This window comes from Caretta caretta, chromosome 3 (genome assembly GCF_965140235.1).
Source record: "Caretta caretta isolate rCarCar2 chromosome 3, rCarCar1.hap1, whole genome shotgun sequence".
Classification (NCBI taxonomy): Eukaryota; Metazoa; Chordata; order Testudines; family Cheloniidae; genus Caretta; species Caretta caretta.
The window spans coordinates 198460876-198482941 of NC_134208.1; the positions used below are offsets into that span (position 1 = coordinate 198460876).

Genomic DNA, 22066 nt, shown 5'->3' on the forward strand with positions numbered 1-22066 from the left:
GACCTAGTTATAGAGATATTCACTATATGCCTATGTTTGCTTGAATATTGGGAAATGTATTGTATAACTATATTGGGTTAAATCAACAGAGCTGCTGATAAACAAACAGGAAGGCTAAACAATGACTCAAGATCATTCATCCTCAGCAAACACTTGGGGACTGTTACAAGACAATCGGAGTGCAACTGGCCGCAAGCAGGCTGGTTTGACCTCCTGCATAGCTCACCAACCTGGTTCTGGGCAGCAGGGACCAAGACAGAGAAGGGGAGAAGACAAAGAGCTTCTGGGTGGATAAAGGTGATCTGTCTTTCTCTGGAGGGAGTGTGTGTATTGGGGAGCTGTTACGGGGGAACAATGGAGATGATTGTACAAGGCAAGAATGAGTGCAATGAGCAGTGGTCACAGCACACCAGCTGGCAAAGGGCAGCAGAAGAGCAAAGGATTTGGGGAGCTGGGTCTCAGAATTTCTAGTTTTTTCAACCATTTTGTAGTCAGAAATCAAAAGTATGTGTGCACGCTGGGTGGAGGTGCCTCCCAGTTCTGTCTCCCCATTATACCTGCTTTCTCTACACACACACACACACACACACACACACACAAGCATCTCCTGTCCCAGATTCCCACTCTCCTCATGCTAGCTGACCTAAATGCTGCCTCTGGCTCTGTGTTTCTGAGTAAGGCTCCTATCTCTTTTTAGCACCTGGCTGTAGCCCCAAAATGAGGGAGGCAAAATACAGCTCTCCCAAATGTGAAAATGGCCAGGGGTTCCCTCCTTTGATTTTATTTCATACCCTCCCTGGGATGAGGGGAAGCACGAGGGTATCTGCCCCATCCATGATCTCTTTTGAGGTCACTACAAGCAAGTGAGAAATCCCTATCTACAGGATCATTGCCTCTAGTAGTGAGCAAGCAGAAGCATGCTCTCATCCTTCATGTGGGTTAGCCATTAGACAGAGGTAGAATAGCACACATTTAGCCAGTGTGTCATACAAGAAGTCAGAGCCAATGGTATAGAGGAGAGGAGCTCCAATGTTGCACATCTTCTAAATTTGCATAAGAGCATCTCCTTTGTTAAGGTTGCAACAAGTGTGCCATTATAAAACCGATAATGACACTCCTCGCCTTGTGCAGTTTTTAGTTTTTTAAAGAAACCTACTGTTATTCTTACAGGACTAGCTGCCGTTTGGTCCCTTTTCTGATTTCAGAGCACCTCCCTCAGATGTCAGTCCTTATGACTTTACCACTTCTGATAAAGCATAGGATGGAATCACATGCTTCTTCCACTCTTAGACTGGGCCCTGGGCTACAGTACCCTGTGTATTGACCATGCTTACCCAAGTTGGCCTAACTGGGTTCAATACTTATGGTTCTTCCACCAATGGTGAATACAGTGACCAGACAACCTTCTCATACCCAAGTTTATTTAATCTGAACAGTAGGAACAAAGCATAATATAAGAGAAAAAGGATTTTAAAACAACAAAAGGTCTACATGCATATGTATCTTACCTAATGACTTACTGTCTCCCTGTTGGAATCCTACAAAGACCTAGGTTCTTCAGGTACCCCACTTGCACACGCACACACACGAACTTTTGATCTGTGACCACAAAATGGCTGAAAAAATCAGAAATTCTGAGATCTAGCTTCCAAAATCCTTTGCTCTTCCATGTTGGGCAAAAGCCGGAATTTCATATGGTAATTTTCCAATGACCAGTGACTCAACTAATTGTTTTATGAATTTTCTCCAAACTCCAAAGAAACGTATCCCTTTATCTTCATGGAAAATCAGGCAGAGTTCAGGCCAAAACATATTTCCAAGTCAAAGTTACATGGTGGCTAACAGGGGGTTTAGAATAAAAACAGGTGCAACCTTAAGAGTGACAAGGATACCATCTCCCACAATATTACTGAAATCAAGCTGGCTCCTTCAGAATGAAAGAGACACTAAAAAATGTAAAATATTATTTATGTTTGTTTTTTCCCTGTATCATGGTACCCTTCTGATAAGGAAAACTTAAATGCTCAAATCCTGATTTTCTAAGAGTCAGATTGTTAGATGTGACTTGTCACATTGTGGAAAGCTAAAAAGAGGATTTGGAAGCATGACACGCCAGCAAGCTTAACCCTACATTGACAGTTTCTTGGGTGTGAATTACTGGAGATATTTACACTTAAAAAAACCCACCTAAAACAAACACCTGCCCCTTAATCCAGTGTCTTCCTCTTTTTTTTAATTAACTTAAGTGTCCTGTGGCAGTTTCTTTTCATTGCCTTGTCTACAACCCTGTAACCATTTCCAGAGCAAAGCTTATGTTACAAATTGTAGGCCATGTCCATTCCTAGATCTCAGTGTAGAATTTCTCCCACATAAATTGGAATTCTGTGTGCAGAACAAGGGCAAGATACTACCCATCTCTCATCATGTTTTTCAGTAATAGGAGGAAATGGCATTTGTAAATGAGCAACATTTACAACGTATAAAAACATCTACCACATGTTTGATCAAATTAAATGCATGAATTCTTCAGCCATAAAACAATCAAGCCAAACAGTTTATCTTCTTTGAGACTCTTATTTGGCTGAACAGCCCAGAGACTCTGGAGAAAATCTCAGTGATTAAATCCCTGCTCTCTGAAATTGACATTCTTTCTGCAGAAACTTTAAAGTGATTTAAAGTTAGATGATTAATAGGAAAGCATGAGACAACAAATAAGACTATTTACTTGTAGGTCAGAGGATGTTATTTAATCTTGGCTTTTTTTCCCCTCCTCTTCTCCAAAGCTGATCCATTACCAGGGTCTATGAATGTTAGTCGTCGTCTTCTTAGCGTATGCGCAACATGCTTCAGGTGGCACGTGACCAGGACTCATCACCAAATTTGGTCCGCTGCTTCGATCACTAGCTTTCCCGGCTTGGACTGGGTACTGACAGGGAGTGCGTTATGGATGCTGATAATGTTAGTTTAACCTTGCCACAAGTGTAGATTGATTATTAATATATCCTGCTTTCTTTTTTACTTTGCTTTTATCATCACATTACCCTTCTTATTTGTTTTGTGGTGATTTTCATATTGGGGCAAACTTTTACACAGTCATATTGGTGATGTATTTGTTTTTAGTTTTCACCATATGTATTCATTTACATTACCTTGGAGAGGAAGGATGGTCCAATGGTTAGAGCATTAGCTTAACACTTTGGAGAGCTAGGTTCAAGTCCCTGCTCTGCCACAGATTTACTGTGTGACCTTAGGCAGGTCCCCTAACCAGTCTCTTCCTCACCTGCAAAATGTGAGTAACAGCTCTTCCCTACCTCACAGGGTTGTTGTGAGGATAAATACAGTAATATCTAAGTACTTGTGATCTTTACAGTAATATCAGACATAAAAGTACCTAAAGTAAATAGATATTTTTAAAAAGGAAAATGCTGAATAGTTTATGGGTTTACAAGAGAATCATCATAATAAGATCATAAATTCAGCAGCAAAAACCCTTTACTTTTAAAAACTGAGCCCTACCTAAAGAAGAAGGTGTGAGTAACAGTAGGGGGAAATTAGTATTGTTGAAATTAGGTTTAGGTTTTGTAATGACCCAACCATTCCCAGTCTTTATCCAGGCCTAATCTGATGGTGTCCAGCTTGCAAATCAATTCCAGTTCTGCAGTTTCACGTTGGAGTCTGTTTTTGAAGATTTTTTGTTGAAGATTTGCCACTTTTAGGTCTGTTATTGAGTGACCAGAGAGATTGAAGTGTTCTCCGACTGGTTTTTGAATGTTATGATTCCTGATGTCAGATTTGTTTCCATTTATTCTTTTGCACAGAGACTGTCCGGTTTGGCCAATGTACATGGAAGAGGGGCATTGCTGGCACATGATGGCATATATCACATTGGAAGAGATTTACTGTATTTCCCAATACCACACTGGAGGCAGTAGGGTCATTGCTCAAGTGGGAAATGCAGTACAGCAGCTCCTATAGAGATATGCTGGCCACCTGTGATACCGCAGGAAGAGAAGATGAGTGAGTTTCCCAAGAAAGCCTTTCATTATTCTCTTCTTGGGTAGGCAACATAGTGGAGCAGAGGGCAGGCAGTGCTTCAGACATACACAGCCACCAAACAACATCAGGGGTTTGAAGAAGGGAATATGCAATGTGGGAATGGTGAAGCCTCCAATGGAAATTTTCCATTTTATTTTATTTTGCTGGCTGCCTTTTTTTGGCCTGTCTGGGCAGTTAATATTTGCATGCAAATAAGAATTGGATTGGTCTCTGTTTATAAAACATTTCATCAAAACAAATATTTTCATGGATATTTTAATGTATTCTGCTATGAACACAGTGAAACCTTGTTATGGGTTGAGTTAAAAATTGTCAGGGAGGTTGGGGGATGTGAAAGCAATAACTAACAGGATAAGTTCTTCACAGACCCTCCCACGTCAGACAAAATGAGTATGTGAATCCACCCAGGAGTTTTGATCTTGGTAGCTTTTGATGAGTATTGTTTTGGGTAAAGCATGTGGGAAGGAAGGAAGAACAGAGAACAGAAAAAGGGACACAGAGGCAAAAAAAAAAAAAAAAAAAAAGGAATGAAGCCAAGCAGCAACCTGTGAGCACAATATATGACCCTGGAAAAAGCGAGGGAGAGAATTTTCTGGGGCAGGTGTTGCCTAAAGAGGCTTGGGGCTGTAAGCTAAGAAACTATTCTTTTGTTTCCAGTTCCTCCTATATTCAGAGAAGCAGGACCTTGTACATTCCTTGTAAACAAACAAGATTATATCAAAGAAAATAGAGACTCTACTGTCAATTTCCAACAATACCCAAATATCATCATACTCTACACCCTAGCTTGTAAACTTTCTTCTCTGTCCACTTCACCTGCTTTATGAGCTGTCATGTATAAATAGCTGCTTGGTTCACTAATTGATTAATTATTGCTTTGTCTTTCTTAACAAGACAGTTCCCCAACTATCAAGCCAGAAGAATCAGTGTTCCTAGATAAAATCCAACCTTTCAAGCAGAGGATTCTCACAGGCTGACAGTGCGATCATCACAGTTTGAATGCCTGGCCAGTCGCCCCCTCTCATATATAATGAGGGGGATCCAGTTCAAGTGCCCTGCAGACTGTAGCTGCGGCAGTATGGCACCGAGATAGGGGTGATCTCTCACACGGGTCAGTTCCAGGCTATTTAGAGCCTTAGAGGTCATAACCTGTACCTTAAACTCCACCTGGAGACCAACACGTAGCCAGCCAATGCAGATCCCAGAGCAGTGGTTTCATGCACTCACAATGAGATACTTCACTTAATAAATGAGCCATCTTCAGTCTCCAAGGATATGTCTACACTGCAGTATAAGCTGCGGGCTTGAATTCAGGCTCAAGCCTAACCCCACTTCTGTCTACGCACAAACTGCACTAACCCAGGGCTCATATCCAGTGTTCCCAGACCCCATGGGGTGGAGGGTCCAAGTCTGAGTTAAGCTGGGAACCAGGATTCAAGCCTATTGCTTTGCTGGGTAGACACAGTCACACTGGACTCGTGCTCTCAGAGTCCACCAAAACTATTTCAAATTACCACGGACCACTTTTGTCATCAGGACAGTCAAGTATTCCCACACTGCACCACAAACAAAGGAGTATAGCAGCCACATTTTAGGAGGGTGCTAGGAAGTCTGGGATATGGGTGGTTGGATTTGGATCCCATAATGCAGTGTAGATGGGACCCAGGATTGGGACTCCAGGTTGGGACCCAGGGTTCAACAGTTCCTAACCTGGGGTTACAAAAGAGTGTAGATGCCCAAGCCCTAGGTTAACAAACTCAGGGTCTGCTAACTTGAGTTCTACTAACCCTGGGCTTACAATGTAGTGTAGACATACCCCAAATGGTTTTAAGGTGTAGCCCAATGTAGAGTACAGTGCAGTAGCCTGATCTTGAGATAACAGAAGCATGGATAAGAGTGGCTAAGTCTGCATGCAAAAGGAAATATCTTAACCTATTTACCAGAGGCAGTGAAAAGTTATTGTAGGTTGCTAAAGCTCAAACCTGGATAAGAGCTTTGAGAGGAGGAAAAATGTTCCCGAGGTTATAAAAAGCCCTACACATCTACAGAAGTAAATAGCCTGGCAATGTAAGATCAGTCAGAATATCCGTCACGTTAGATAAATGTCTTGGAGAAACAAATTAAGGAATTGGAGGCTATGCTCCTAGAAAGTTTCTTTCAAACCAGTTGTATGATTGATTGACGTGAACTTGTGTCCAAACTCCAGGACATAGAATAAAGCTAGCCTTTAGGACTCTGAAGACTTGTGACTCATTGCTATGGCAACGCTCAGCAGGAAATATGTGTAAGAAAATAAGATTCACTTGACTATTCCTTAAAATGTAAATCCACACCAGGAGGAAACAAGATAGTTAAATGTAATTTTGCAAAATCATTTGCTACAGCAATTCCTGGTGATGCCACTATTTTAAGGCATTAAAAGCCCCATTTTCATGTGGTTTATAATTAAGAAGAGGGGGAAGTGAGATTACTGTGGACTCAAAATTGATATTAAAAGTTTCAGCCTAGCACTGCAAAGGAAGATTCAGTCACAGGAGCGGCTCATCATCTCTCTTTACTCAAGGAAAGAACTGAGCCTACCTACCTACAGGAGGAGGGATAGCTCAGTGGGTTGAGCTTCTTCTAAACCCAGGCTTGTGAGCTCAATCCTTGAGGGGGCCATTTAGGGATCTGGGGAAAAAAATGGGGATTGGTCCTGCTTTGAGCAGGGGGGTGGGCTAGATGATCTCCTGAGGTCTCTTCCAACTCTGATATTCTATGATATCTCACTCATTCACACTGGACTCTATCAGGTATAGTGGTTACAGAACATACTCTTCAAGGTATGCAAACACATAAACAACGGATATTTTCTATTTACTTATAAAACCAGGCAACAGATGACCAGGGGTGGGGTATGCACATTTCTGAGTTTTGTATACAAAGTAGTGTATACATTTCTTAAGACTTTTTTTGTTCTGTTCAGAACCAGTATCAGATTATGTTTCATTACAAATCAAGTTAGATGATCATGAATAGAATACGTACAAATCATATTTATCAATGACAAACATTTACAAAATGGTGTGGGCAGCTAGTCCCTTTAGATCAGTTGATTTTGGTACTTAGGGGTAAAGAACATTTAAATAATTAAATTTATTTAAAATGTTTAAATTAAATTTATTTTAAAAAATAAACCATGTGTACATAAACTAGCAATATGAACTGTGTACGTAATAAACAATATGCTTCGTTAACATCTCCTCTGTATATAGTATGTTTTAATATATGCTATTTTGCTTTTTTCTTCAGAAATTCTGCTTTAGTTCCTCAATATGAGGGAAATTGACTAGAATTAAATACACCAAAAGGACACTAATACTTATCATCAATACAGAACAGAAATCCAGTCCATTCATGTTCAGGAACCAACACAAACACTTCTCAAGCTCCCAGAGATTTGATATTTAGTTGCAGATGTCCGATTTTTTGTGATTTTAAACCATATCCTTTGAGTTCTTTTATTGCAGATTTTGGTGGCTGTAGAGACAGCCATTTAGGCATCTCTCAAACCCACATTCTTTGTGGATTCCCGTTAGATCCCACAGACCAGCCGTAATACTCCCTTGAGTTAGGGATCAGAGTGTGTGGTCTCAAGCAATTTTCTTTGCTGTTGCTTTACAAGTTACCTCTCTCTTTAAGATGCCATGCTGAAAATTTCATTGCTGAATAAAAACCTGAGAAATGGTTGTTTGTTTGAACTGAGTTATTTTCCTGCATACAACATTTTCATAACAGGCATGGAAGAAGCCTCTGCCTTCTGGTTGAAAAATCAATACTAACTTTACTTTTTGTTTTCATTGTGAATTTAAGATAATCCCTTTGTTTCATTTCCAAGCCACACTAATTCAGCAGCCCTTTTTTATTTTCTGTGAAGTTTTGAAAGTGTCTGTTTAACTACCTCCCAGGCTTTAACTGACACTTAAGTTTGAGAGCATGTCAACCACAAGTAGGGCTGAATGAGGTATATGGTGAGGAAATCCTTGAGGTACTAAGAAGTTTCAGTCTGTCAACATGGTTTCAAAACACCCTACACCGATTCTCAAATTAAAACAGAACTAGTGCCCTCTAGCAATGTTAATACACTTCTAACTAAATAATTTCAAAAGTATGTTGAACGCAATGGACCAAATTAATCCCGAGAGTAAGCAGCGGCAACTCCCACTAATTTGCCCAACATGCCAGCAATTAATTTGTCCTATAATGCTGTCTATTAGGAAAATATAGATGTTTGAAATGGAAGAGACCTATTAGGATATTTTGTCCATTTCCCATTTGAATGCAGAATTGTTACCTATTGTATATTCTGCAGTGCTTAGTCAAGCTTAGTTTCAGTTGACTCAGTTGGGATTTCCACCACAATACTTAGGAGATTGATTTCATAGGATAATTTATAACATCATTCAGAATTTGTTTTTTTATGTTTAACAAATTGTCTTTGCTCACTTTTATATTTACTCTTAAAAAAAAAAAAACCTCTTTGGATCACCCTAAATAATTCCTCTTTCACCTTGCTATTTGCACCCTGTTTACTTATTGATAGTTACAAATCCTTCTTCTAACTCTCCTCTACCATAATGCCTGCAAAATTCTTGACATTGGTTAGACAGCTGGTGTGTTGTGACTATTGCTTATCGTGTTAATCAGCACCATATCATTGTTTCCTTGTGCTCCCTTTGGCAAGTTTTTTGCATCCATCTGTTGTATCTTGTCTTTAGATTGTAAGATCTTTGAGATAAATTTCAATTCTTTGTCATGTGTTTGCACAGTGTCTAGGCACAATGGGGCCCTGATCTATAACTGAAGCCCTAGGCATTAGTGCAATACAAATAAATAACACCACCACCAAACTATAATTTTGCCATATTCATATTTGGATTTTTAATCTTTTCTCAAATATCTTTTAATCTTTCTCAATATCTCCAAATTCTTAACCACTGCCTGTTGCTTTTCTACAGGATGTTTTTTGATACTGAGCTGTCCAGAATCTATGCATCATTCTCATCAGTGCATTATAAATAGGCTTGAAGGGTTTAGATTTTTGTTTGTAGATGTCAATTTCACCACACACTCAGAAATATTGCCTTTGGTAACAACAGAAATTTACAGATAGGCAAAAGTAAGAAAAATGCTACTTGAGAACGTACAGTTTGATTTAAGGACATTTACTTTGTATATTTTGACTTGTGATGTTGACAGTTTGTGTTTTAACAGTAAAAAGCTGTAACTTTTTGAATGTTAACATCCGTCATTAAAAATCTGTCTGCACTCCCATAATTTCCCACAACTCTGAAAACTTCAACTGATAAAAATTGAAAAACATGCTTAAAATAAACATTGATATTTCCATCAATATTCTAAAAAATAAAAGTTGGATTTTGCCAAGCCTACTTATAAACAGAGCCTATCACCACTCTGTTATGTGATGCCACTCTGTCAGCAGCATAACAATGAATTGGCTTTTTTATGCAGAGTGGGAGTAAGGTATTATATCTTTAAAATCCATATCCAATTTAAGGGTCATTACCTAAGTCCTTTTTGCTATTACCTTTCTATTTGACTAAGTATCTGTGAACTGGATTATTTTCTCCAGATGTGATAGCTTTGACTTTTTCTATGTTGAATGACATTTTAGTTCCAGGCTCTGGTTCTGATCCGTCTTCCATTAACGCGAAGACCAAAACAGCCATTGACCACGTGGGAGTTGGATCAGGCATTACCTGTAGCTTCTCTAGATCTATTTGCATCATATCTCTGTCCCTGACTAATGTTTCCAACACCTTCTAATTTATTATCATAGGAAAATTTAATTGAGCTGTTTACCCATTCTTCAAAAATCATTAATAAAGATGTTAAATTGCTTATTACTGCACCCTGAGTCACCCCACTGCGTTTCGCCTGCCCACTTGATAAATTGCCATGTATCATTATTCTTCGTTGATGGTGCTTCCGCCAATTTCAAGCCCATATGACACTGTTCACAACCACGCCACCAAGAGCAATATTTCTTCAAATAAGGTTTTCGGGGCTAATTTCTAGGATTGCCAGCTTTTCCCTTTAAATGTTAAGTAATACATTCATTTTATTTTCCCAATCTTCTGGTGCCTTCCGGCTTGTCTTTGACTTTTCAAAACTAACCACTGGTGGTTCAATGCATTCATTAGCTAATTCCTTTAATATGCCCAGACTCCCTATCGTTTTGACTGCTTATTTGTATGTAACCATATTTCCAAGTATTCCTTTATTAGCTTTTAATCAATAGCCGTTTGAACATTTTTGTTACTTCCTAATTGACTTTATCATTTTTATTAAAGAACAGTTTTAAAAAGTAGCTCAGTCATTTCAAACAAGCGGATTTCCTCTCCTGATTCATTTGTGAATGCATCACCTTTTTCTCCTTTCTCTTCTCCCAACTCCACATATATCTGGGACAGTCCTAATTCCCCTCATCCCTTTAATTACCATTAGCATTCTATTCATATTGTGTCCTATTGTTGCCCTTACTTTTTCAGCTGCAAGCTTTAACAGTCTGAACTTCTTTTTGTTTGCTTCCCCCCTTTCCGCTACATCTATTTGAGTGTTTTTACCTTCAGATTTCCAAGCTGTGTCTTGTGAAGTCCCTTTGGCTATCTCTTACTCCTGTTTTTCTCTTCAAAAAAGCTGTGGTTTGCTGCTGTTTAATTACTGAATTATATATTTGGTTGCTCCAGACTTCTTCCATTCAGCTGATGTAACTGTCATAGGTTTCCTGAAGTCAATGGACCTGTGATCTTTTACACTGTCTCAGGATCTTCCCCAGGGATTTTAATACTTCGACCGTACTTACTAAGCTTATTCATGCCTGTAAGCATGATGGGCATCTCAGATGTCCCCACATCCATTTGCACTGCTGTGTTCTGGAAGTCCAGTATTTAGTCCATTTAACTCAAGTAGTTTATAATTATTACTAGAACAGGGAAAACTGTGGAATAGTCATTGCGGCCATAAAAAGAGAAAATTTCAGTTTGTGTTGATCCAATTTGAAATTTTTTCCAACTTTTCGATGAGCAAAAAACGTTGAAAAATTTCGTTTTAGATCAACCTGAAAAGAATTTCTGGAAATTGCCAGCCAACAGAGATATTTACTATTTATCTAGTGCTAGTGTAACACCAACAGACCCCAGTCATCGACGGGCGGGATCAAACCTAGGACCTCTGGAGCTTAGTGCATGAGCCTCTAATGCATCAGCTAAAAGCCATATGCTTCTTAGCTAGGGCTGTAGAGCAGACTCCTTTAACTCTCTCTAAGTGGTCTCGGTGCCACTAGATGGGACAGAATAGCACACCCCAGGAGATGTGGGTTACGCTGGTTAATAGCACTGCAATTCCTTATTGTGCCCACTCTCGTCCCCTAAAGCCCCTACTCTACTTGCGCTATATTGATGACATCTTCATCATCTGGACCCATGGAAAAGAAGCCCTTGAGGAATTCCACCATGATTTCAACAATTTCCATCCCACCACCAACCTCAGCCTGGTCCAGTCCACACAAGAGATCCACTTCCTGGACACTACAGTGCTAATAAACAATGGCCACATAAACACCACCCTATACCGGAAACCTACTGACCGCTATTCCTACCTGCATGCCTCCAGCTTTCACCCTGACCACACCACACGATCCATCGTCTACAGCCAAGCTCTGCGATACAACCGCATTTGCTCCAACCCCTCAGACAGAGACAAACACCTACAAGATCTCTGTCAAGCTTTCTTACAACTACAATACCCACCTGCAGAAGTAAAGAAACAGATTGATAGAGCCAGAAGAGTTCCCAGAAGTTACCTACTACAGGACAGGCCTAACAAAGAAAATAACAGAACGCCACTAGCCGTCACCTTCAGCCCCCAACTAAAACCCCTCCAACGCATTATTAAGGATCTACAACCTATCCTAAAGGATGACCCAACACTCTCACAAGTCTTGGGAGACAGGCCAGTCCTTGCCTACAGACAGCCCCGCAACCTGAAGCAAATACTCACCAACAACCACATACAACACAACAGAACCACTAACCCAGGAACTTATCCTTGCAACAAAGCCCGTTGCCAATTGTGCCCACATATCTATTCAGGGGACACCATCACAGGGCCTAATAACATCAGCCACACTATCAGAGGCTCGTTCACCTGCACATCCACCAATGTGATATATGCCATCATGTGCCAGCAATGCCCCTCTGCCATGTACATTGGTCAAACTGGACAGTCTCTACGTAAAAGAATAAATGGACACAAATCAGATGTCAAGAATTATAACATTCATAAACCAGTGGGAGAACACTTCAATCTCTCTGGTCACGCAATCACAGACATGAAGGTCGCTATCTTAAAACAAAAAAACTTCAAATCCAGACTCCAGCGAGAAACTGCTGAATTGGAATTCATTTGCAAATTGGATACTATTAATTTAGGTTTAAATAGAGACTGGGAGTGGCTAAGTCATTATGCAAGGTAGCCTGTTTCCTCTTGTTTTTTCCTACCCCCCCCCAGATGTTCTGGTTTAACTTGGATTTAAACTTGGAGAGTGGTCAGTTTAGATGAGCTATTACCAGCAGGAGAGTGAGTTTGTGTGTGTATGGGGGTGGGGGGGATGTGAGAAAACCTTGATCTATGCAGGAAATAGCCCGACTTGATTATGTAAAGAGTTGTCACTTTGGATGGGCTAGCACCAGCAGGAGAGTGAATTTGTGTGGGGGGGTGGAGGGTGAGAAAACCTGGATTTGTGCTGGAAATGGCCCACCTGTTGATCATTTTAGATAAGCTATTACCAGCAGGACAGTGGGGTGGGAGGAGGTATTGTTTCATATTCTCTGTGTGTATATAAAGTCTGCTGCAGTTTCCATGGTAAACATCTGATGAAGTGAGCTGTAGCTCACGAAAGCTCATGCTCAAATAAATTGGTTAGTCTCTAAGGTGCCACAAGTACTCCTTTTCTTTTTGCGAATCAGTTCCTTGTGACTGGTAAAATGTAAATCCAGGATGGCTTCTCCTCCAGTCATTTTCTTTACTTTCTAAATACAAGGACAAGGCTATCCTCTGTATAACTCAATAGTATCTTTATTATTCTATATTTAGGGCCTAATTAACATCTGGAGTCAAGAATTTTTATGCAATTCCCCTAACAGCTACTCAGAGTCATTTTCACTCTGCCTCTGGCTTGGGGGCTTACTGTTGGTGCCCCCTGTAGTTCCTCCTTTGCTATTTTCATTTTGTCCTTTCTTACCCAAAGTATCTCACTAGTTTCATCTGATTCTCAAGTCTGTTCTCACTGGTCTGACTGCACTAGAATAAGGGGCTGGAGCCAGGAGGAACATTGCTGCTGCTGCAACAAAAAGAAGCCCTCACTGCCACTGACCAGCCTCACAGAAGAAACAAAGAGGATGTTTTCTTTACATATTCATTCTCATGGATTTTTAAAAAGAGCAAAAATGAATATAGAGTAAATATTTTAAATTCTATAGTATATGCATGAAGTTTAAATAAAGGAACCCAGCCTAACTGGTTATCATTTATCTCTTTAGTGACCGGCTATATAAAGCCAAAGTTGGATTCGTCTGATGGGATGTTGTAACGTATGAAAAGGACTCCATTAGGAATTAAAGCAGGCCAACATGCACAGCAGCACAGCTCTGTCTCCAGAAAAGCATCAGAGGGTAGTATTTTGCCTGCTGTGGCTCCAGAGAGCATGAGTACCTGGGCAAAAAAGGTGCAAATGCCAAATGAGTTAACTCAATTGTATTAGCTTAATTCAACTTAACCCCCATCTCCCTCATGGACACTTGTCTAAACACAGATTCATGTATTTTAGATTGAGTTGGTGGTGTTGTAGCTTATGTTGAAGCATAGGCTACAATGTAATCAGCTCAAACGATCTAAAGCTGTCATACTATGTCTACACAGGTTTTATGAGGGCTTGAAGGTTCAACTGAACTGAGCTAATTTAATTGATCTAACTTGATTGAAAAACACCTTCTTTGCCCAAGTAGACTGGGCTATAAAGTATACAGTGTGTGTAATGGGATATAAACAGCACAATGTCAGGATGTTGCCTTGCAATTATTATAGCCACATTGCCCATGTCACACTAAACAGTGTGTCATTCCACTTCTCTTTTTGGATGAAGTTTGATCATTGCAAAAGAAACTGAATACTACACTTACAATTCAAAAATGAAATATCTACAGTAAATTCAAATTGAACATGAGAATATTTTTAAATCTTTCTAAAATTCTACCCCATGAGGAACAGTCCTCATCAAAATTTCTATAATAAATGTTGATTTTATTTTAAAATCAGAAGACATTAACAGAAACTTAGGAACAGCTGCCATTGATCACCAAGGATATTTTCAAACCTCACTAGATTTCAGCTGCTTACTTGTTACAAATAGTTTTACGAAGTCAATATACTGTTTTATCTGAAACAGTTAATGGAACAATATTTTCTTCCTTCTTTATGTCATTTTGATTAACTTTGATCTGATTTTCTCCAGACTCTGATATCTACCCCTTGTCTCCCCAACTCCTGTTTTAATAATCTGACCTTCTTGTTGTTTATTTAATCCAAAATGTATTTTTAGAGCCTCTATAAAAGTACTAAACAGTTTAGTTAAGATGTTGAATGAGCTTCTGCAGCTGGAGTAGGACAAAAATAAAGACAAAGGCCAGTCACAGCTAATGACATCAGTAGAATTCTGATTTCCATCAGCTGAGAATCTGGCCGATATACGACCGAGAATTTCCTAAATTCACACATTAGAAATACTAACCTCCGTTTAGAGATATTTACCTGACTGATATAATTGGTGGATACATTTTCCAAGTAAAGCTTGCACACTTGTGCATATACATTTGCACGCCTCACTTATGCATGTTACCTGACGTATGCACGTAAATGTAGTCTATGCACTCTTAGCTATTTAAGACTGTAACTAGCACACAAAAATGCCTGAGTATGCAAACTCATCAAATATATGCAAATACGATAGGCACATCCAAATATATGCATGTAAATGCACCCTTCTAACTTTGAAAATCTGGCCCTTTGAAATACAAAGCATGAGATGTATTTCATAAGATCAAGGAACCATGCTTATTAAATGAAACATCAATAAAATAATTATTTTACAGATCATAAATTATAAATTTATGGTGATGGATTCTGGTGGGTTGACGTTATAAATTATGTTATTCGACCATCTCTTTTCATCTCTATTTTTAAGGAAAAATTCAATTTACAGAATAAGTCACTAGACCACAGTCATCTCCCCCTCAATAATCAGTGAGGTTATATTCTTCAGAGTCAACTATTTGACCAATGGCCTCCTGCTAAGTTTTGTAGGAATCATAGAATCATCGAATATCAGGGTTGGAAGAGACCTCAGGAGGTCATCTAGTCCAACCCCCTGCTCAAAGCAGGACCAATCCCCAACTAAATCATCCCAGCCAGGGCTTTGTCAAGCCTGACCTTAAAAACTTCTAAGGAAGGAGATTCCACTACCTCCCTAGGTAACGCATTCCAGTGTTTCACCACCCTCCTAGTGAAAAAGTTTTTCCTAATATCCAACCTAATCCTCCCCCACTGCAACTTGAGACCATTACTCCTCATTCTGTCATCTGCTACCACTGAGAACAGTCTAGATCCATCCTCTTTGGAACCCCCTTTCAGGTAGTTGAAAGCAGCTATCAAATCCCCCCTCATTCTTCTCTTCTGCAGACTAAACAATTCCAGTTCCCTCAGCCTCTCCTCATAAGTCATGTGTTCCAGTCCCCTAATCATTTTTGTTGCCCTCTGCTGGACTCTCTCCAATTTGTCCACATCCTTTTTGTAGTGTGGGGCCCAAAACTGGACACAGTACTCCAGATGAAGCCTCACCAATGTCGAATAGAGGGGAACGATCACGTCCCTCGATCTGCTGGCAATGCCCCTACTTATACATCCCAAAATGCCATTGGCCTTCTTGGCAACAAGGGCACACTGTTGACTCATATCCAGCTTCTCGTCCATTGTAACCCCCAGGTCCTTTTCTGCAGAACTGCTGCCAAGCCATTTGGTCCCTAGCCTGTAGCGGTGCATGGGATTCTTCCGTCCTAAGTGCAGGACTCTGCACTTGTCCTTGTTGAACCTCATCAGATTTCTTTTGGCCCAATCCTCTAATTTGTCTAGGTCCCTCTGTATCCTATCCCTACCCTCCAGCATATCTACCTCTCCTCCCAGTTTAGTGTCATCTGCAAACTTGCTGAGGGTGCAATCCACACCATCCTCCAGATCATTTATGAAGATATTGAACAAAACTGGCCCGAGGACTGACCCTTGGGGCACTCCACTTGATACCGGCCGCCAACTAGACATGGAGCCATTGATCACTACCCGTTAAGCCCGACAATCTAGCCAACTTTCTATCCACCTTATAGTCCATAGGATCATAACATGTAAAATTAACCATTGGAGCAGTTCTCTTCCTGTGAGTTCTTAGTGGAACAGTTGTGTGTTAGATACAACTGCTTTACCAACCCAGCTTTTGTGCCACCCCCAGGCTGTCCTTATTCCTTTCTCTTCCAGTCGTGCTGCATTAACAACTTTCAATTTCTTGTTCTTCCATACCACATATGACATGCATGCTCTTAAAGATTTTTATTATTCCTACAATTATGCTAAATCCTGAGGAAAAAGACACAACATTAAGAAATAATACATCTTTATGAAGTACTTACAATTGATCTGATATTGTTTTCTTTTGCCAGTTTCAGGGATGATTTATAGCAACTTGCCAGGTCTTCTTTATGAGTATCACTGATATGGCCTCTTGCTATTGGTCCCACTGTATGAATGACATCTGCAAAAAATGGGGAAAAAATCACTTTACTCCTAATGTGGGTAATGATTGGGAAAGGGGCTAATTTCTGGAGAAGGGTCTAGAAATTGCAACTGCATTAAAAAGAAAAAAAAAAAGCAACAGGGCAGTCTGGCAAATATCTTCAATACCTGTATACAAATGCAGGGAGTATGGGGGACAAGCAGGATGAACTGGAAGTCATGGTATATGAAGAAAATTACGACTTAATTGGCATCACAGCGACTTGGTGGGACAACTGCCATGATTGGCATGTTATGGCATGTTATTACATGTTCCGAAAGGATACCTATGGGAAAAACAGAGGTGTTGTGCTGTACATCAAGAATGTATACACTTGCTCCAAAGTCCAACGGGAACCGAGTGACAGACGTGCTGAGCCTCTGGATGAGAATAATAAGGGAAAAGAATAGTAGCAATGTTATGGTGGGGGTCTATTATAGACCACCAAATCAGGAAGAGGAAGTGAACGAGTCATTCTATTTACAAGCAGGTAACAAGATTAGTTAACACACATGAGCTAGTATTAATAGTGGATTTTAACTTCCCTGATATCTGTTAGAACACTGTTGCAGCAAAACGTAATACATCCTGCAAATTCTTAGCATGCGTAGGGGACAGCTTTGTGATTCAGAAAGTTGAGGAAACAACTAGTGGGTCAACCCCAGGACCCCATCCCCTATCCAACCCCCCCCTCCTCCCTGTCCCCGGACTGCCCCGCCCCCTATCCACACCCCCGCCTCCTGATAGGCCCCCTGGACTCCGACACCCTATCCAAACTCCCCTGTTCTCCAACCGCACCCACCTCCTCCAGAAATTCGGCCCTATCCAACCGCCCCCTGCTGTGTCCCCTGACTGCCCCCTGGGACCTCCTACCTGCCGTGTGCGCACTGCCGCCACCCCCTTACCATGCCGCTCAGAGCGGCCGGAGTTTGCAGCCCCGCTGCCCGGGTGGAGCCAGCCGCAGAGCAGCATGACTGTGGGAGAAGAGGGAGAGCAGGGGAGGGGCCGGAGGCTAGCTTCCCCTGCCAGGAGCTCAGGGGCCGGGCAGGACGGTCCCGCGGGCAGGATGTGGCCCGCGGGCCATAGTTTGCCCACCTCTGAGTCAGAAAGAAAAGGAGTTGAAGGAGACTGGCAGTTCTAAAAGATATAATACTAGAGACTCAACATCAAGCTATTGTGATGCAGAGTAAAGATAAGAAGAGTCACAGGAGGCCAATGTGGCTGCACAAAGAGCTTTTTAGCTATCTAAAAACCAAAAAGGGATACATACAGGAAATGGAAGGAGGGGCATGTCACCACGGAAGTATACATTGGAATAGCACAAGTGTGTAGGGAACAAAATCAGGAAAGCCAAGGCAAAGAAAGAGTTACAGCCGGCAAAAAATGATAGAGATAACAGGAAGGGGTTCTTCAAATATGTCAGACAAAAAAGAAAGATCAAGGATGGTGTGAGTCCGCTGCTCAATGGAGGTGGTGAGCTACACTTAGGGAAGAAAAGCCAAATGCACTAATACAAGATAGAGGAAAACTGGCTTTGCAGCAGCACGGCTGAGAAGGATCTGGGACCTCAACATGAATCAGCGATGCGATGCTGTTGCAAAAAAAGCAAACACAATTTTAGGTTGCATTAACAGAGGTATAACATGTAAGTTACAGGTGCTTGTAGGCCTCAGCTGGTGTGCTGTGTCCAACTTTGGTCACCCATGTATAGAAAGGATGTAGAGAAATGGGCAAGGATCCAGAGGTGAGTGACAAAGGTGATCAAAGGGATGGAAGGCAGCCATGAGAGCAAAGGCTGAAGGAACGGGGCATGTTTAGTTTCAAAAAGAGGAGATTAAGGGGGGATATGATAGCAGTCTTCAGATACTTGAAAGGATGCCATACAAAAGATGGAGAAAAGTTGTTCTTTCTTGCCACGAAGGGCAGGGCAAGGGGCAATGGGTTCAAACAACAGCATAGCAGACTTAGATCGAAACTCACGAAAAACTTCCTAACTGTAAGAACAGTAGGACAATGGAACAGACTGCCTCGGGAGGTTGTGGAAGTTTCTTTACTGAATCTTGGCAAGGAGTTAGACTAGATGACCCTTCTAACCCTATGATTCTATGATTATTAAGGGCCTCATGATTCTGTACCAGTATTGCAACATTACAAGCTATCATCTGCAGTTATTGTACCTGGACACAAAGATCTAAACAATAATGTAAGAAATGCACATAATTGGTATCCATGAGATAATACCTTTGTAGGAGATTAACTGAAATGAAAACAACTGTAAAGTTACATTTTAAAGTAGTAGTACATTTGAATTAAAGCAAAAATGAGAAAAAGGTACTGAACTGTATATTATTTCTGTTACAAGCTGCCTACTACTTACACCGTAAATAAAATGGCTCCATAAATACTTTAATCTGTAGTTAAGAGTTTCTGTAAATGCTGTAGAACAATTTCTAACAGTCATTGCCATTCCTTAGAATGCCAACAATGGGGAGAAAATTTAAAATTCAAGTTTTACCATCAAGACCATTGACAGGTAGAATGTGATGTGCGTCATTTTTTTTCATTAAAATCTCTGGGAGCTTTTCTTAAAGACCATTTAAAAAAATAAGCACATTCCTCTAAACTTTGTTGACCTATGAAAGTGTTAATTACCAAGGGATTAGCAGACCTTTCACATAAGAAAAGATTCAATCAAAACACTATGCAATTTAAAAAAAAAACAACTAATTCTGTCTAAAGAAACAACACATACAGAGACAGTAGAGCCAGGGATTGCAGTAGAATTCTTCTGAATTCATTGACATAGTAACCAGGTCCTACAATACCAGATGTAAAGTTCTTAAACCAGGGTGCTCTCTGAAAAAATGAAGTAAAATTACTTAAACTATAAACTAAAATTTATCGTTAAAAATATTTCTAAATTTTGTTTAAAAGTTGCATATAGTGTGCACATTTTACTTTTCAAATCCCATTTCTACATGCAGTAACACCACCAGGATGAGTAAAGATAACAGGTAGCTACATCCTTTTTTGTGTGTTGTGGATAGTCCCCCACAATCCACCGTGGCAGCAGTAATCAGGGATGACCCACTCTCTGGTACATTGTCCTGTACTATACCTTGACCTCCTTGCCATATCATGCTGTTTACAGTAATCAGACAGTTCTCATCTCACACAGAAGCTAGTCACACCAGTCTACTAATACCTCTACACCACACATGAATGGCTTGCATGCATTTCCAAGTGTTGGCATCCTTAGAATTTCTGGACCAAGTTGTGGCTGCTGTGGAAATCGTAGCATCTATATGTTTGCCAAAACCACGATTTCCCCCTTCTTGCGGCAATACATGTGCATAGTACATTGGAGGACATGTCAAATCAAAGGTGAATTGATTTAATATCTATAAATGCACTTGAGCTTCTCAAGTTCCACCAACATCAGTTGCCTTCCACAAAGGAACATAGGGATAGCCAGACTTTATCAGACCTGAAGAACATCTAATCTAGCATCCTGTCATCAAAACTGGCTAGCAACAGATGACTCAGAGGAAGATGCAAGAATGTCACAGGAGACATATGTGGGATAATTTACTCCTGGGAAGGTCTCATCCTAACCCATAATAAAGAGTGGCTTAAATGCTGAAGCATGAGACTTTTTATCCCCTTCCAAAACTTTGTTTGCATTAACTGTTATAATGGTATATTCTTGTTATCCATATAAACACCCAATCTCTCTCTGAATCTTTCCAGATTTCTCTTGAATTTTCTGAGGTGGCCACCATCCCACTCTGATTCTGGCATGGACACGCATAATCACAGACTCTTAGAACTTCACAAAACTTGCCTAATTTGAACTGAATTTTGCTTCTAGCATTTTTTTGGTTGATGAATGCACACTGTAGAGAACCCAAATGAATATAAATACAGCAGAATGATAGCTGATAGGAAACTTCATGAATCCAGTATGAATCAAACTTGGAAGGATTTATACAACTTGCCTTCCTAACTACTATAAATACACAATGAGAAGCACATAAAAGGGCAACTACCATTCTTCTCCTTTTAATCACAGTAATGTCTTCTAGTTATAGGAACAAGATTGGACAGACTGGATAATTTCTGTTGATTGTCACAGCTGCTATATAGTAACTACAGCAGTGCCCTTCTAAATTGCTTAAAAAAACTGAAACGCAAAGCAGACATTTAGTCTTTGTCAGATGACAAGTAGGATGACAACTGGTGATCCAAACAGGTAAGATGGTTTTATCCTAGAGTTCACAGAAACACTATTTTTAGTGTGTACTTTGGGCAATATAATAAACAGAACTGTTACTACCTAACTAAAACAAATAACGTAGCTGGTTTATAACTTGCCTATGCTGGAAGTGACAGGCTTGTGTCAGTATTTCCATTAGGAAACCTTTCATACCAGGTGTTTATAAAATATGACTATAGCAATGCCCCAAGTAGGAACTTTGCAAATAAAGTTTCTATGTTTTTGTGTTCGATTTTAACAATGTTAAAGAAAAAAGAAAAGGCACTTCTGGTCATTTTCTCAATATTTGTTTCTTGAAAGAGGCAAGCCTCAAGAACAGAATGGATGGAGGTTATAGATCAGTAAAACTGCTCTCCTCCAAGGCCATTACACATTTACGGAAACTAGAATTAGAGGGTACCATCATACATATTTAACTCACAACAATACATCAAGCAACAGACAAACAAAATGAACATGAAACAAACATAACGGAAAATAGAAAAGCTGTGTAAGAGAAGAGGACTGATCATAAAATGATTCCCTCCAAGTTTTTTAATACTGATCCAATATGTATTTGAAGGTACAGCTATCCAAAAGCTGAAACTGAAATGGGAAAATGAATTACAATTATAATTTATTAATAAACTGCAGGATGGGGTTTTGGACTAAAGCCCAAATCCTGAGTTAGTTACTGTGTTCCTTCTTTCCAATTGGAAGAATTTCTGCTTTTGTTTTTCTGGTTAAATATATACTTTATCCTTTTAATCTCTGTGTTGTAAAATGCAAATCCTAAGCACATCCAAAACATGGGGGTA

At 40.1% G+C, this 22066-nt stretch overlaps 1 protein-coding gene across 5 annotated transcripts in view; it reads right to left on the minus strand.

Annotated features, from left to right (window-relative positions):
- Positions 1-22066, minus strand: part of MACROD2 (mono-ADP ribosylhydrolase 2) — a 1333204-nt gene that overhangs the window by 500368 nt on the left and 810770 nt on the right. For all 5 annotated transcript variants that reach the window (XM_048842624.2, XM_048842625.2, XM_048842623.2 and 2 more), the window contains one exon: positions 16851-16972. In XM_048842624.2, the coding sequence (XP_048698581.2) occupies positions 16851-16972 (122 nt within the window). The remainder of the gene's footprint in view (positions 1-16850; positions 16973-22066) is intronic.